The sequence below is a fragment of the Oratosquilla oratoria genome, chromosome 21 (genome assembly GCF_046742065.1).
Source record: "Oratosquilla oratoria isolate Oo_2021 chromosome 21, ASM4674206v1, whole genome shotgun sequence".
In the NCBI taxonomy this organism is placed as follows: domain Eukaryota; kingdom Metazoa; phylum Arthropoda; class Malacostraca; order Stomatopoda; family Squillidae; genus Oratosquilla; species Oratosquilla oratoria.
Window position 1 is genome coordinate 60,506,329 of NC_134797.1, and position 18,612 is coordinate 60,524,940.

The 18,612-nt window shown below is 40.7% G+C and overlaps 1 protein-coding gene across 4 annotated transcripts in view; it reads left to right on the forward strand.

The window, feature by feature from the left end:
• LOC143036981 (acyl-CoA dehydrogenase family member 11-like) overlaps window positions 1–18,612 on the forward strand; it is a 55,530-nt gene that overhangs the window by 28,505 nt on the left and 8,413 nt on the right. For all 4 annotated transcript variants that reach the window (XM_076205078.1, XM_076205077.1, XM_076205076.1 and 1 more), the window contains exons 10-11: window positions 9,251–9,394; window positions 9,535–9,724. In XM_076205078.1, coding sequence (XP_076061193.1) covers window positions 9,251–9,394; window positions 9,535–9,724 — 334 coding nt within the window. The remainder of the gene's footprint in view (window positions 1–9,250; window positions 9,395–9,534; window positions 9,725–18,612) is intronic.

The following is an 18,612-nucleotide window of genomic DNA, read 5'->3' on the forward strand; positions in this document are numbered from 1 at the left end:
AGTGAACTAAAACTTAATCATGATCATTGGAAACAGAGGAACAGGACTCCACAAATGTACCGTATTTTTCGGACTATAAGACGCGGGCAAAATCCTTAAAATCTGCCAAAATCGGGTGGTGCGCCTTATGTGTGGCTTCAGTGCAAAAAAAATGCCTCGGACAGTGACATACTATTTTGACATGTTTCGTAGCTAGCCTGCCGACGGCGACAGTGCATAGGCCTAGCAAAAGTTACAACCAAGTTATAACCAAGATGCATGTATCTTGACAAGAAAATTGCGAAAACTTCGACAGTTTTTGAGTTCATGCCACCGCATTCATTCACACTATCATGGCTATGACATGATAACGTCCACAACACAGACAGCCATTTTGCATTGGTCTAGTCTCGCTCCAATCCGACTGTAGTCATTTGTGTATTTTTGTAGTTTCGACCATGGGCGCAATATAGCAAAAAATTAATTATTAATTTTGTAAATTAAAATGTATCAACGTAATATGCAATTTTGTGGGCGGAAATGAAAATAAAAAAATACCTTGCTACAAGCAAATATGCTAATGAACGAAGTCGGTAGCATAAGATCGGGATACCATCTTCCGACAGTACCTCGCCAGGTACATTTTCTTGAAGGAATGTTACGGCGCGGAGATGCATACATTCCTTCAAGCTGCAAGAACTTTGTATACCCCGCAAGCTGAGAGAGTGGTTGAAAAGCCCGCCAACATCTCTCACGACGACAACAACGAGGACGAGCTGGATGACATTTAATTTGCAGGTAATGATTTATTAAACACAGGTTAGGTTACAGACGAATTTGTCATCCTTTCATTTCTTCAACGTCGGCATCTATCATAACAAACATGGCGTACCATTCGTCCGACACGACTTCGTTACTTACGAAATCTGTTTTAGCACCTTTTTTGTTTTTTATTTCCGCTCACAAAATTGCATATTACGTTGATACATTATAATTTACAAAATTAATAATCAATTTTCTATTGCTATATTGCACCCATGGTTGAAACTAAAAATTTACCATCATTTGTAATAAATCTTGTGTTTTTAAGTGAATTGAGAATTCCGGGAATAAAACTGCTAATGTTGGTTTTATTCCCCACAATTCCCGTAACGTGTTTATGTTGTTTTTTTAGGGGTATTGGCAGGGTAGACCGTCCATGGAGGTGGTCTGATTTCACTGACCAAAATAAAAAATATATATCTTTTTTTTTTGTAATTTTGCCAAATCCCAACCAATTTTTATCATTCAACAACGAAAATGTTCAGTTCTGAATGGACTCACATATGCATGATTATCCGATGACAGGACCAGGTGCGCCTTATGGTCAGGCGCGCCTTATGTAAGGACAGGGAATAGCAAATTACGGGTGCGCCTTATGGTACGAAGCGCCTTATGGTCCGAAAAATATGGTAACTTTTATCTTGTGCACTGCAATTAGGGAAACATTTAATCAGTGTGTCTACGGCACCAAGTCTCTCTTGCAGAACCGTGACTTCCAGGCAATCAGAAACAGCCATCAGATTGACCCAAAATTCACTGAAACAAGAAATTTCATGTCTGGTTAGGTCAAGATTAGAGTAGTGTAACATTAGGTGTTAAGTGCCTTCTCCATGGTGATTGCTTTTTGGGTCAATCACATGCAAAAAAATTATAATCAACTGACAACTCCATGCATCACAACATTCCTTTAAACCAATAGTAAGCCTTTGTCTAAGTCATTGTCTTTGGTATCATCCACATGTGCCAGGCCAAACCACAAGAATCTGGGACCCAGTGGAGATGAATCGTCTTTCTCCTGTGCCGACTTGAAACACACCATTCCTCCCTTCCACCATGCACAGTGCCACACTTACAATTTTAGAGCTAGGAGTGGAGGAGGAATGGGGATGGTTCAAGGAGGGAGTCACAAAGTGTGCAAAGATGGTGTGTGGAACAAGAAGGACGGGAGGAAATAGAAGGAGGAAACAAAGAAAGTTGTAGAAGAGAAGAAGCGAGCTTTCACAGATTGGTTACAAAATAGGTCGAGGGAGTCATATGAGAAATACAAAGAAAAAAAAAGAGAAGTAAAACACAAGGTAAAGGAGGCAAAGAGGAGAGCAGATGTGAAATGGGGTAAGAGTATGACAGAAAATTTTGAAAGTAATAAAAAGATGTTTTGGAAAGAAATTAAGAGAGGAAGAAGAGGCAAATCAAGTAGAGAAGAAAAGATAAAAGGTGCAGGTGGAGAGATGATAATGGAAGAGAAGGCAGTAAGGGGAAGATTGGTAGAGTATTTTAGGGAGTTGCTAAATGTGACGAGTGAGGAAAATGGAGGAGGAATAAGGAAGGATGAAGTGAAGGCAGTTGTTAAGATGATGAAAGTGGATTGAGAGAAGCAAGTAAATGCCTTGGGGAATTAAAAAGTGTAATGAGGAATAGACATTTGGGAATGGAGGCTCAGAGAAGACTGTATGAAGGAGTGATTGTGTCAACAGAACTGTATGGGCCAGAAACATGGAACATAAGAGAGGAAGGGAGAAGGAGTTTGAATGTGTTCGAGATGAGGTGTGTGAGAAGTATGATGGGGGTTACTAGGCTGGATAGAGTTAGAAATGAGGAGGTGAGGAGAACAGGGGTGGAAAGGGAGTTGGGAGATAGGGTTGATGAAAGAGTATTAGGATGGTTTGGACACATGGAAAGAATGAGTGAAGAAAGACTAGTAAAAGAGGTATAGAAGGCAGATGTGGAGGGACTGAACATGAGGGGGCATCCTAGGAGGAGATGGATGGATGGATGGGGTGAAGGGGGCTTTGGGGAAGAGGGGAATGTCTGTTGAGGAAGGATGGGAGAGGACAGAAGACAGGGGTGAATGGAGAATGGTTGTATATGGATGATGCTGTGATGCATAAGGTGGAATGGGTGGAGGGATGGGGGGTGAGGTAGTATGTGTGACGAAAACTTGATGCAGCCTGAAGGGATTTCTCCCCATCTTCTCCTTTTCTGCATGGGGGGGACGGAGAGAGGGGGTCACCAATTTAATAAAGTGGCCTTGCTGTGGATGTGCTGTGTCTTATGACACTGCCTCTGACCCAGGGCAGTGGACAAGGTGCAGGGATGACCCGTCATCCAGGAGGTGCTAAGATAAGAGGGAGGGTGGAGAGTGTGGAGTGTATTTAGGGTGGGAATGGTTTTATGACTTTTTCTTTTTGGGCACCTCCCTTGTAAGGGGAAAAAGCCTTGGTATATGTATGTATGCTAAATGTGAAGGAGGATAGGAAGGGAAAGATAGTTGCAGTGGGAAGTGCTAAGAAAATGAGAGTGATGAGTGAGGAAAATGGAGGAGAAATAAGGAAGGATGAAGTGAAGGCAGTTGTTAAGATGATGAGAGCAGGTAAGGCACCTGATCTGGATGGATGCCATGCAGAATGTCTAAAAAAAGGAGGTACAGTGATGGTGGACTGGTTGGTGAGGTTATTAAATGTTTGTTGGAGAGAGGGTAGAGTGCCAGAGGACTAGAGGAGTGCCTGTAAAGTTCCATTTTACAAGGGAAAAGGGGACAAGTGTGAGTGTAGTAGTTTCAGAGGGATTAGCTTGTTAAGTGTAGTTGGGAAGGCTTATGGGAGGATCTTGATTGAGAGGATTAGGAGAGTAACAGAGGGAGTAATTGGCAAGGAACAGTGTGGATTTAGGACAGGTAGGGGTTGTGTAGATCAGATTTTTGTGGTAAGAGATATGTGAGAAAGCTATAGGAAAAGGTAAGGATGTTTTTTGGGCTTTTGTGGATCTGGAAAAGGCTTATGACAGGGTAGACAGGAAGGCACTGTGGGAGGTTTTGCAGATATACAAGATAGGAGGAAAGCTTTTGGGAGCTGTCAAGAGTTTTTACGAGAGTAGTAGAGCATGTTTCAGGATTAGAAATGGAGAGAGTGAGTGGTTTGAGGTAAAGGTGGGACTTCGTCAAGGATGTGTTATGTCGCCCTGGCTGTTCAACTTATACATGGATGGAGTGGTGCGAGAGGTAAATGCAAGGGTGGTGGGTCAGGGATTGGAGATGTTTAAAGAAAATGAAGAAAAGTGGGAGGTGAGCCAGCTGTTGTTTGTGGACGACGCTGCGCTTGTAGCAGGATTAGAGGAGGGATTGAGGAAGTTGGTGACAGAGTTTGGGAGAGTGTGTGAAAGAAGAAAGTTGAAGATAAATGTGGGTAAAAATAACGTGATGAGATGTACAAGGGTTGAAAGTGCCAGCAGACTGGAAGTGAGCATTATGGGAGAGTGACTAGAGGAAGTGGATAGTTTTAGATACTTGGGTGCAAATGTGGCAGGAAAGGGAGGAGTGGTGGAGGTAGAATGTAGATTGAGAGAAGCAAGTAAATGCCTTGGTGGATTGAAAAGTGTAATGAGGAATAGACATTTGGGAATGGATGCTAAGAGAAGACTGTATTTACCTAGTTTTACCTAGTTGTATTTTGCGGGAAGGGGAGCTATGCTCGTGTTGTCCCGCCTTTGTATCTTGCAGTGTCTAGTTTGTTTTTAAACTCATGAATGGTTTTTGCGCATACTATTTCATTGTCCAGTTTGTTCCAAGTGTCCAAAACTCTATGAGGAAAACTGTTTTTCTTCAGTTCTCTTCTATAGCTATGTTTTTTTATTTTCTTTCCATGTCCTCTTGTGTTTCTTTTGTCCCAGTTAAGTAAGTTCTCACTATCGAGTACCTCTGTGCCTTTCATGATTCTGTAGATGGTCAATAGGTCACCTCTCTCTCTTCTTTGCTCCAGTGTCGGTAACTCCAGTTTAGCCAATCTCTCTTCGTATGATAGGTTTGCAAGTGCAGGTGCCATTTTTGTAGCTGCTCTTTGGATTCTTTCTATTTTCTTTATATTCTTTTTGGTACTGGGGGACCACAATGTCGCTGCATACTCTAATCTAGGCCTTATCAATGTAACCAATATTTTTTTCATCATGTCTTCGTCCAAGTATGTAAACGCCACTTTTATTGATCTTAGCAAATTGTAAGTCTCCCCGACAATTTTGTTAATCTGTATATCATAGGACAGGTCGTTCGTGATAATTACTCCCAAATCTTTTTCGGATCCTACTTTCTTTACTTCTTTGGTTCCAATTGTATATTTTCCTGATATTCTGTTTTTGCTTTTTCCAAACTCCATTATGCTACACTTCTTAGTATTAAAGTCCACTTCCCATTTCTGACTCCAGTTCCATACCCTATTTAGGTCTTCTTGCAGTGCTTCACAGTCCTCATCAGTTTCTATTTTCCTTAGCAGTTTGGCGTCATCGGCAAAGAAGCTCATGTAGCAGTTCACGTCCTCATCCATGTCATTCATATAGATAGCAAACATTATTGGTGCCAGCACAGATCCTTGCGGTACTCCACTGATCACCTCTTTCCAGTCTGAATATTTTTCTCTGAGCACTACTCTCATCTTTCTACCAGTCAGAAAGTCCTCTATCCATTTTAGTAGGTTTCCCTGTATTCCTCCTATGTGTTCCAGTTTTTTTAGTAGTTTTCTGTGTGGTACTTTGTCAAAGGCTTTTTGCAAGTCTAGGAATGCACAATCAGCCCATCCATTTCTTTCTTGCACTATGTCTATTAGTCTTGAGTAAAAGCATATTAAGTTTGTGGAGCATGATCTTCCTTGTCTGAATCCGAATTGTCTTGGGTTTAATATGTCATTGTCTTCCAGATGTTTTACCCATCTATTCTTGATTATTTTCTCACAAATTTTGGCAATGGTGCTTGTTAGTGATACTGGCCTATAGTTGGTGGGTTCTTCTTTGTTTCCTCCTTTGTGTATTGGTACAATGTTAGCGTTTTTCCAGTCCTCGGGTATCTTTCCTTCTTTGAGTGAGCTGTTTATTAAGATGTGTATTTTGTCTGTTAGTTCTTCTTTGCACTCCTTTAGAATCCAATTTGCAATACCGTCCGGGCCATGTGATTTTCTGACATCCAGCCTTGATAAATGTTCTGATATTTCCTTTAGTGATGCTGTAAACTCATTCATGAGGGGAGATTTCTTGTTTTTGTCTATGTCACAATTCGGTATTTTCTCTCTGGTGAAAACAGATTTAAAGTGATTGTTCATGACTTCGGCCATCTCTAAATCTTCTGTGTATTCTATGTTTCCTTGGCATAGTTTCACCAATTCCTGTTTGTTTTTAAGTTTACCATTCACATACCGATAGAATAGTTTGGGTTGCTCTTTGCATTTGTCTATAATATCCTTCTCATGGTTCCTTTTCTCCTCTCTTCTCACATTAACATACTCATTTCTATAGTTAACATAAATTTGCCATTTGCTTTGTTTTTTGTCTTTTCTCCACTTTTTCCAAGCTTTGTCCCTTCTGTCTTTTGCCTCACTGCATCTTTTGTTGAACCAACATTTAATGTACTCTCTCTCTCGCTTTTGTCTTGGTACATGCCTGTTTACCCCTTCATTGTAGTTTTCCATCAATATATTCCATTTCTCTTCCACTGCTGTTTCTTCCCTGTAAAATATTTCCCAGTTTGCATTCCGGAAGAATGTCTTTAGTTTTGTAAAGTCTGTTTTGTTGTACCTCAGTCTTCCTTTCCTATGCTTTTCGTTCCTCTCTATGTCTATTTCTTCCTTTAGTATAGTTTCGATGAGTACATGGTCACTCTTTCCAATTGGTGTCTCATACTGGACTTTATGCACTATTTCAGGCTCTGTTGTAAATATTAGATCTAGTTTCGATGGCTCTTCATTATTTCTGTACCTTGTGTTTTCATGGACCCATTGGGTCATTGTGTACTCCATGGTCATATCTAGCAGTACATTGCCCCACGAGTCATCTCCTCCTTGCACTGTCATGCTGTCCCAACAAATTTCTTTGCAATTGAAGTCCCCCATAACTACCAGATTACCCTTACCCATTAGTATCTCATTGAGTGATTTTCTTGTGTCATCTAGCATTTTTTTATGTTCAATTTCTTTCCAAGCGCTTGTTTTTGGAGGCACATAAGTCACCACAAACTTTCTACTCTTCATATTCTTGCCTTCGACTTTTATCATGATCAATTCAGCATTACCTTTGCCCTCTGCAATTTTTGTCACCTTTAGGTCTTTCTTGGCCAAGAACATGATTCCCCCTCCCTGTTTCTTGTCCCTGTTTTTTATCCAGTAGTTGTATAAACCTTGTCCGATAACAGTGGATGGTATTTCACCTCTTAGTTTAGTCTCTACAATTCCCATTATGTCTGGTTTTGCTTCTAACAGATAATCATTGAGTTCGTTCAGTCCCGAAATTAGTCCGTCAATGTTGGTATAGGCCACTTTTAATTTTCTTCCTTCTCCCTGGTTTCTTCTTCCCTTGTTTTGTTCGTTTTGAAGCGCCATTGTCTTAATCTCAAGTCTATTACTCTCCACTGGAATTCTTTGCATTCTGTCTCCGATCTTTTCAAGTTTTTTTTCCTTTGCTTCTTCTCTTAGTGCCCTTTCTTTTTCTAATTCCTCAGTACTCATTTCTCTTTTTATCCATATCTTATTGTATTTTTCACTCTTTGCCAAGTTACCTACTTTTTCAAATATGTCTTCGAAGGAGTGATTGTGCCAACAGCATTGTATGGGGCAGAAACATGGAACATAAGAGAAGAAGAGAGAAGGAGTTTGAATGTGTTCGAGATGAGGTGTGTGAGAAGTATGATAGGGGTTATTAGGCTGGATAGAGTGAGAAATGAAGAGGTGAGGAGGAGAACAGGAATTGGGAGATAGGGTTGATGAAAGAATATTAGGATGGTTTGGACACATGGAAAGAATGAGTGAAGAAAGACTAGTAAAAGAGGTATGGAAGGCAGATGTGGAGGGACTGAACATGAGGGGGCATCTTAGGATGAGATGGATGGATGGGGTGAAGGGGGCTTTGGGGAAGAGGGGAATGTCTGTTGAGGAAGGATGGGAGAGGACAGAAGACAGGGGTGAATGGAGAATGGTTGTATATGGATGATGCTGTGATGCATAAGGTGGAATGGGTGGGGGGATGGGGGGTGAGGTAGTATGTGTGAGCAAAATTTGATGCAGCCTGAAGGGATTTCTCCCCATCTTCTCCTTTTCTGCATGGGGGGACGGTGAGGGGGGGGTCACTGATTTAATGAAGTGGCCTTGCTGTGGATGTGCTGTGTCTTGTAACACTGCCTCTGACCCAGGGCAGTGGACAAGGTGCAGGGATGACCCGTCATCCAGGAGGTGCCAAGATAAGAGGGAGGGTGGAGTGTATTTAAGAGATGGAATGGGTGGGAATGGTTTTTATGCATTTTTCTTTTTGGGTACCTCCATTGTAAGGGGGAAAAAGCCTTGGTATATGTATGTATGTATGTACTTACAATTTTGTACTGGTAAGTTTACTTGTAACTCAAATCACTCTGATGTTGCTATGGGACCTGGCTTACATGTGTGAGGGGATGGAGAGGAGGTTGCTGAATAAGTGAAACAGCCTTGCTGTGGATGTACTGTGTCTCGCTACATTGCATTTGACCCAGGGCAGTTAGTGGATGCAGGGATGACCCATCATTCATGAGGAGCTGAGATGGGAGGGGTGGAGGGGGTGGTGGAAGGGAGTGAAATGGGTGGAAAGAGGTACATCCCTCTGACTTGGCTGCCTCCCTCATAAGGGGGAAAAAAGCTCTCGGTATTTAGATAGAATAGATAGACAAGTGATAATATATTTTATTTAATTTGTGAGAATTACAATTGTTAGGACAGTCATTCCTCCTTATCCACAGGGGTTAGGTAATACACACCCATAAATAAGGAAAATCCATGGATAATTAGTGCCCCTAGTTAAGAACACCCTTAAATCCTCAAAAAGGAAAAACTGCATGTACATGGCTATTAAATTTGTATTTATCAATTAACATAAAAAGAAAATAAAGAAAGTGATGAACACTGGTAGATTGTAAAGATATAGTGTGTGTGTCATGACTCCAAGAGTGTTGGCAGTTTTTCTTTTCTTTATTTCCTTGTGACTCAGATAATAGCAAAGTCAAGATTTAGATGCTGCTTTAAGTACAAGAATTTTTAGTAGTATTATTCCTTTTTAGGCAGATAAGGGAAGATTTTGAGGCTACTTGTTAAGCCTGTTTAAGGACTTATGATAATGTATTTAGTCAGATTTTGAGGCTACTTGTTAAGCCTGTTTAAGGACTTATGATAATGTATTTAGTCTTTGAAAACATTATAAAGATCCATTTAAACAGTACAACTTTTTTGATTTCTAGGATGCTCCAACTGGCGAGAGATTACAGCATTCGTCGGTCAGCCTTTGATCAACAAGTGAGCCATCACCCTTTACACCAGCTGACAACATCCCGAATGGAAGTCAACACACGTGGTTGTGAAATCTTGACACTGCATGTTGCCAAGTAAGAAAGATCTTTTGCTTTACTTTGGTAACCATAGTAAATTGTATACATGTTGTTTTTCACCAGTATGTTTTATGTGGTAAGTAATTATTTAAGTATAAAGATGCCTAATTTTGCTTCTTTGAAATATAATCATTTAGACTCCTTGGTCGTGAAGAAGCTGGTGTAGCAACAGAGGGCGAGTCAATGGTTCTTCGCATACTAACTCCCATTCTCAAACTCTTCACGGCTAAGCAAAGCATTGCAACCATATCAGAAGCCCTGGAGTGTTTTGGTGGTCAGGGCTACATTGAAGACACAGGATTGCCTGTTCATCTTCGTGATGCTCAGGTGAGTTGCCACGGAGTGCAGTGGTTCCCATTTTTGTTCAAAAGATATTTTCTTAATCCATGCTAATATACAACCACTCCTCGTTTAACGACGACAATTGGGACCAGCGCGCCGTCGTTAACCGAATTGGTCATTCAGCGAAAGTGTATACATATACGTACATGTACTGTATGTACAATGTCCAGCAATACATGTATCTTTATTTTCGTGTATTTTCCCTCTTTTATACAGTACATTAAAGCTTTACTGTTTATTTACGGTGGTTAGGCTCCTGAAATTACCGTATACGACTAAATCCGCATATGCTGACATTCCATATTGAATACCGGGGTATTTTTTTAGTTTCGACCATGGGCGCAATATAGCAATAGAAAATTGATTATTAATTTTGTAAATGAAAATGTATCAACGTAATATGCAATTTTGTGGGCGGAAATGAAAGTAAAAAATACCTTGCTACAAGAAAATATGCTAATGAACGAAGTCGGTAGCATAGGATTGGGATGCCATCTTGTCGTCTGCCAACATCTCTCACGACGACAACAACGGGGACGAGCTGGACGACATTTAATTTGCAGGTAATGATTTATTAAACACAGGTTAGGTTAGTTTAGTTTAGGTTAGACAAATTTATCATCCTTTTATTTCTTAGACGTTGGCATCTATCATAACAAACATGGTGTACCATTCGTCCGACATGACTTAGTTACTTACGAAATCTGTTTTAGCATTTTTTTTTTCCGCTCACAAAATTGCATATTACGTTGATACATTATAATTAACAAAATTAATAATTAATTTTCTATTGCTATATTGCGCCCATGGTCGAAACTAAAAATTTACCAATACCGGTATATACTGTACCCCAGGTAGTTTTTGCAGCTTGCAGGATCGTAATGTAGACCTAAGCTTCAGAACACTTTACCTCACAGCTAATATCCACCGTACAAGTTCATTTATAACATCATACAAATTTGCCTCAGCCAACTTAATTATCGTACACGACGTCGTAACTTCGGGAGATTTACGTTAAACGAATATTGGTCTGTCATAAAGCCCGTCGTTACTCCGAGATGTCGTTAACAGAGTAGGTCGTTAAATGAGGAGTGGGTGTACTTCACACAACAAATACTGGAAGGATCCATTTATAAAGGCCTCATCAGAAAGAACAGTTATGATTTCCATAGATATAAGGGTTCAGACAAGGTCCCCAGACATATTATCCAAAAGGATCATTGAGACAGACATTCATAACAATGACAAGAAGTGGTTAACCAACTTTATATCAGGAAAACAGTGCAGAGTAACCCAAGACAAACAAATATCACAATCAAAAAGACAATATAATAGAGTCCCTCAGGGTGTAACACATTCGCCATTACTGTTCAATCTCTTCATGAGTGATCTCTGAACACCACAGGCATAAGTGTATGTTCATACCCTGAAGTATCATTCATTAACAAAGACAAAAATGTTCACAAAACTTGTTCATTAACATATATTCATTATATGAGGTTCAACTGTAAATGTATTTATGTATATATATATATATATATATATATATATATATATATATACATGTACATACATATACCAAAAGGCTTTTTCCCACTACACGGGGGGTAACCAAAAAGAAAAAGGCATAGAAACCACTCCCGCCCATTCCATTTCCTATATATTCCACTCACCTCCACCCTCCTCCCTCCCTCCCATCTTGGCACCTCCCGGATGACGGGTCATCCCTGCTTCCTGTCTACTGCCCTGGGTCAGAAGCAGTGTCGCAAGACACAGCACATCCACAGCAAGGCTGCATCATAAATTTGGCGACCCCCTCCTCTCCGTCCCCTCATGCAGAAAAGGAAAAGACGGGGAGAAATCCCTTCAGGCTGCGTCAAATTTTTCTCATACATATATTGTTACAAATCTCGCTCACATATCTGACTTATGTGAAATGATTTTTAAGTATATGAGATGAGTTCCCAAGACCCCATGTCTTTGGGATAACTCAAATAGAAATTACAAAGCTGTCAGACTCGTAACACATAGTAAGAGTGATGGGTGACTGAGTTCCCAAGAGCCCATGTCTTTGGGTAACTTAAAAGAAATTTCAAGGCCGCCACTTCATTTTATAAAAATCAAGAAAAATGAAACGCACAGATAACGTTTAACACTATTCATTAAAGTTAATAGGATTACAAGAAGGATTACAATCACTGAACATTCAAGTGAGTAAATAAGTTTACATTCAAATGAGTAAATAAGTTTCAAAATGGAAGATTCCCATTCGAAAACTTTTAACGGGGGTGAAAGAAAAATTAATCTAAATAATTAATACCAACGAAAACACTGTCTAAGTCACTACTATAGACATTTCCAACACTACATGAAACTCTAGATGAAACACTAGCTGAGTTAATTATCTTACGACTAATACAGGGGGGAGTACAGCGGACTTACTTCAGCCGAATAATCCGCCCTGAGGCAGCACACCTTTACATCGTACCCTATACTCTAAAACTGACTCTTCTGACGTTCAAGGCGCTCTGGTTCTTTCTACAAAAAACCTCTGATTGGCCCATAGGAATTGCGTCTATGGAGATTGAACCTAATTGGTCAATTAACTAAAACGTTCTCCTTCGGTCTAGGCTGAGTGTTAGAACAAATACTCCATTGTATGGATGGACCTCCTTCCCACGCCTCCTCAGTACTCCCCTATAATCTGACACCCCACGTAATCACGAGACGCCGTTATCCAAGTAATAAAATATTCCCGTCTTACATATATGGGAATATATGTGACACCTCTTTAAGGTTAAAAAAAAAATCTTGAAAAGATTTTTTTTGTTTTGTTTACTTGAGGGAGAATATACTTACAATATCGACAGGCAATCAGCTATCACATTGTCTTTCCCTCGTACATGACAAACATCTAAATGATACTCCTTCAAAAACAAACTCCACCTGGTTAAGCGGAGGTTCTTATCTTTAAACTTGTTAAGATACTTCAAGGGATGGTGGTCTGTGAAAACCGTTACCTGGGCACCAACATGGACATGCACAACAAAATACTTAATTGCTAAGATCATTGATGGCAAATCCTTTTCTTTAACACTCTTAGTTTAAGCACAACAGAATTATAAGTCTTAGTCCACTGGAAATTTGTTCCTTCCTCAATGATAGTCACTTATTGCGGGTTCACACGATATGGGGCTTGCTTGATGGGCGTCGCATCTTCCCGTCCACGTCATGCAGTGTCAGGTGGGTCCTCTCAGGGGCATCCCGAAAGCTCTCCTGGTATCGTCTCTGCAACTCCAGTAGGTCCTCTCGCTGCTCAGCCGAAAGATGACCCAGCTGGCTCACCACCTGTGGCCACACCTCTGCATTCGCCTTCCACGTCATCTCGAAGGTGGGGAAGGTCGAGTCCTCGTCTTCCTCAGGCCCGATGGAGACGGCATGCACACTACCGCCAGACACACCCACATCACTCTTGTCCCTCTCCTGGTACGCTTTCAACACACCGAGGTGACACAACTGCTGCTTCCGTCTCCTACCAGGAGTGACAACCACTTTGTTCAGTTCCCTCACTCGTTTTGTCACGTCGTATGGGTCGCTGAACCTCGCTCCTCGTTTAAACTCTCGCACTTTCGCCTTCACTCGCTCTTGAACACTCTGCCAACATGAGGTCAACCTACTTCTCACTGCCTCCACCGACTTCATCACTCTTGGATCACCTTTATGTCCTGCAAAGGAATTATCATGCCCTAATCGCATAACTCCTTCCCTGTAGACCTTCGTCAACACTATTTGTCGCCTATCAGACCATACTGTGTCATCAGTAGAGCAGGTACTATCCACCCACTTGCGGAATAGTACTCCCGACTCTAAAGAGTATTCCTCTGACAACTCGCTCTCACTCACCACTCCTTCCTTCCGGTCTCTCAAATCGGAGCCAACTCTCTGTAAGCCACGGGGGCTCATTGCCTCCACCTCCTTCTCTCCCATTCCCTGTAAGACACTGGGACCCCTTGTTTCTCCCTCCTTCTCTCCAATTCTTTCTGAGTCATTAGGACTCTTTTCTCCTTTCTTCTCACCCATTCTGTGTGAATCATTTAGAATAATCTCATCTCCTTTCTTCTCTCCCTTTCTATGCGAGTTGTTTAGACTCCATTTCTCTCCTTTCTTCTCTCCCTTTCTGTGTGAGCCTGAGCACTTAGACTCCATTTCTCTCCTTCTCTCCCTTTTTGTGTGAGTCACTTAGACTCCATTTCTCTCCTGTCTTCTCTCCCTTTTTGTATGAGTCGCTTAGACTCCTTTTCTCTCCTTTCTTATCTCCCTTTCTGTGTGAGTCGCTTAGACTCCATTTCTCTCCTTCTCTCCCTTTCTGTGTGAGTTGCTTAGACTCCATTTCTCTCCTTTCTTCTCTCCCTTTCTGTGTGAGCCACTTAGACTCCATTTCTCTCCTTTCTTCTCTCCCTTTCTGTGTGAGTCACTTAGACTCTCTCCATCTCCCTTCTTCTCTCCCATAAACAGGCGAGTCAGGTCAAACACTTCCGACTCGCTGCCTCGTTCCTCACGGAACAGGAACCTCAAGTCCACCTCTGTCTCGACTTGACTATTTTCACTAGGGATTTTTCCCTCGGGATTCAGACTGTCCTTACCTTTAGGATTTCCACAGCCTTCCCCTCTCGAGACCTTTATTGGCCTCACTTGGTCCTTAGACCCTTCTCTCTCTCTTCTCTCCCATGTAGGTGTGGGGCACATCTTCCCACCCACTAAGTCATTTCCTAGAATGACTTCAACTCCTTCCACTGGCAACTGATCTACTAGGCCTATCTTTGCCTGTCCCTCATATAGAGGTGATTCCATATCTACCTCTACCAGTGGCACCTTGGCTAGGCCTCCTAGGAAGCCTATAACTACTCTCCCTTTTGCTACAGGTTTTTCAACTAAGCTACTCAGCATTACTGATTGGAGGGCTCCTGAGTCTCTCAGAATGGTCACCCCTTTTCTCTTCTCTCCCTTTATGGTGACTGTTCCTTGAAAAAGGAACGGGTCATAACCTCTCAAGTGAGGTTTCGTCTCATCCTTCTCCATGCCGTCTGTGGCAACCTTACTCATGATGGCCACTACTTTGGTGGTCTCCTCCTCGTCCTCCCCCTCTCGGACTTTACTTTCTATGTGGGCATCCCATCTATTTAATAATACTATGGGTTTAACCCCCCCTATTTCCTTTCTCCTGTGCCAACAATCCCTCATCAGGTGGCCTACCCTTCCACAATAGCTACATGAAATTATTTGTGATGACTTACTATAGTCACCTTTCTTGACCTCTAGGGATTTTGTAGGTCCACCTGAGGAGGTTGATTGTGGGATCCTCGGCTGTTCCTCTCTCCCCCTTGGAGTAACTGAGAATTTCCCTGCAGTAGGTTTAAGTATTTCATATTTATCTGCTAATACTGCAGCCTCTTCCAACTTTGAGACTTCTTTCTCCTGAAGATACAATGACACCTCTTTAGGGATGGATCTCAGATACTCTTCCATTAACATTAACTCAGCTAGTTTCCTATAATCTCCATTTATGTTACGGGATCTTACCCATTGGTCCCATAACATTCTTTTCTCTCTACTAAATTCAACGTGTGAGATATTAGATTGCTTCCTTAGATTCCTAAATTTTACCCTATAAACTTCAGGCACTAATTCACAGGCTCGTAGGATGGCTGCTTTGATTTCATCGTAATCCTTTGTTTGTGAATCCTCCAAAGCACCATAAACTCTTAGCGGTTTGCCTCTGAGGCTTGTTCGCAACAATGCAGGCCAATACTGCTTCGGCCACAGATAATCTTCCGCTATTCCTTCAAACGTCCTAAAGTAAGTATCCACCTGTGATTCATCAAATTCAGGAAGCAATTTAGCATTATGTACTACATCAAAATTGAGCCTCCTATTCACGAGTTGAGATTCTGATAGCATTCATCTACTTTCTTGCAAGTTAACTTGAAGTCTAAGGTTTTCATTGTCTATTCTAGCCTTTTCAGTTTCTTCCCTCTTTACTTCAGCTTCTATCTTAGCTCTCTCAGTTTCTTCCCTTTTTACTTCAGCTTCTATCTTAGCTATCTCTAACTTCAACCGTAATTCGCTTAATCGAGACTCAGTGTTTTGAGATTCACCCTTCTCTATTTCCTCTTTCTCTTCTTCCTCTACCTCACATTCTGAAGTGACAGACTCTCTATCTGCCCTTCCTTCATCTCTCATTGCCCCACTTTCATCTCGATTATGCACCATTTCTACAACAATTCTTATTAATTCAGTTTTATTTGCCTCATGTGCATGCTCAACCCCTAGACTTTGTGCAATGAATCTCAAGTCGTTAGCAGTAAAGCTCTGTATCTCCTTTTTAGTAGGTTGTTTGTGTACAAACTCCAATACCTCCTCTGCACTTGTCAACTTCATTTTCTCACACTATTGATCCTATTTAATACTAAATATTTTCGTTGGTAATTCTTTCACTTTACCATTAAAATCCTGGCAAGGCGTCGCCAATTTATATGTTACGAATCTCGCTCACATATCTGACTTATGTGAAATGATTTTTAAGTATATGAGATAAGTTCCCAAGACCCCATGTCTTTGGGATAACTCAAATAGAAATTACAAAGCTGTCAGACTCATAACACATAGTAAGAGTGATGGGTGACTGAGTTCCCAAGACCCCATGTCTTTGGGTAACTTAAAAGAAATTTCAAGGCCGCCACTTCATTTTATAAAAATCAAGAAAAATGAAACGCACAGATAACGTTTAACACTATTCATTAAAGTTAATAGGATTACACGAAGGATTACAATCACTGAACATTCAAGTGAGTAAATAAGTTTACATTCAAATGAGTAAATAAGTTTCAAAACAGAAGATTCCCGTTCGAAAACTTTTAACAGGGGTGAAAGAAAAATTAATTAAAATAATTAATACCAACGAAAACACTGTCTAAGTCACTACTATAGACATTTCCAACACTACATGAAACACTAGCTGAGTTAATTATCTTACGACTAATACAGGGGGGAGTACAGAGGACTTACTTCAGCCGAATAATCCGCCCTGAGGCAGCACACCTTTACATCGTACCCTATACTCTAAAACTGATTCTTCTGCCGCTCAAGCCGCTCTGTTTCTTTCTACAAAAGCCCTCTGATTGGCCCATAGGAATTGCGTCTATGGAGATTGAACCTGATTGGTCAATTAACTAAAACGTTCTCCTTCGTTCTAGGCTGAGTGTTAGAACAAATACTCCATTGTATGGATGGACCTCCTTCCCACGCCTCCTCAGTACTCCCCTATAATCTGACACCCCACGTAATCGCGAGGCGCCGTTATCCAAGTAATAAAATATTCCCGTCTTACATATATGGGAATATATGTGACTATATATATATATATATATATACACACACACACACACACGCACCAAGAGCTTTTTCTCCCTTACAAGGCTGGTAGCCAAAGTATATATATATACATACATATACCAAAGGCTTTTTCCCCCTACATAGGGGTAGGCAAGTATATATATACATATATATTTGATGAAGGTGGAAAAAGAAGTCACGGGTCTAGTTCCGAGTTTTTTTAGTTTATTCCTGACCAGTTTTGCTCTATGCTTCTTCAGAGGAAGCATAGAGTGAAACCAGTCAGGAATAAACTCCAAAAAACTCAGACCTAGACCCGTGACTTCTTTTTCCACCTTCATCAACTTGTCACAATGTCCCAGCATATATATATATATTTATTTATCCTTCTTTCCTCTATTTTTCTTCTTCAGAACCACTATATCAATAATTTCTATTTTATCCAGGAGGACCCAAGAAAAGAGGGAGAGAGGAGTGGTGAATGGGAGTAGAATATGGGAGGATGAAATGGGTGGGAATGGATTTATGCCATTGACTTTGGCTACCTCCCTTGTAAGGGGGGAAAAGCTTATGGTATATGTATGTATTACTCTCCAGTAAATGTCTTTCTTCTGCACTATCCTGTGGTTGTTTTTTACCTTGACTTCACTGAGTAGTTCTACTTTTTCTTTTGTAACATTCCTTTATGTCCAGTTTTATTGAAAACAGGAGTTGAATTAATTTTTGTGGGCAAGGTGTGATTTTGCTGTTTACCAATTGTAATCTTTGTAAAGATGAATGACTAAATCCTACATTAGAAAAGAATGAAAATATCCTGGACCTCATTTTTTATATATGTGCATGAGTTTCAGCCCACTCTTCCAATGCTTGGCAGTACATACATACATACATACCGTATTTTCCGGCTTAAAATGTGCATCGGGTTATAATGCGCACCCATGCACTTCGTTATCTCAGTACACAGATAGCGCGCACCGACATATAACGCGCATGCCCGATCGCATTTGTCTATAAAGCAGTTTTACCTCGGTATTTATATCATGTGAACGAGATTACATGGAGAAGTATTTTTCATTGGCTAGAGCCACCGCTGGGAAATCTGTTGATTTGTCACTAAATTGTCAGTTTAGGCATCAATCAGGACACAACTAAGAAAAAGTCGGAACTACATGTACCGGTATATGACTCATGTTGTGCTTTGGTCCCTTATTACTTTGTAGCTTAAATAGTTTGTTGGAAATATGATCTAAAAAAGTTTATTGAAAGTAAAATATACAGAAAAAATTTGGGATTTTTACAGAAAATGTTCATTTTATATCTTGAGGAAATAATTCGTATTTACCATTTTTTTTTATTTAATACTGAAACAAACTACAGACTGTTTCGTTTTAGCTTTGAACCTGCAATAGCAGTGGTGAAATAGGACAGTCTCTCATCGAGGTGACGTTTAGTAAATAAAACTCCCAAAAGAGGGTGTTTGA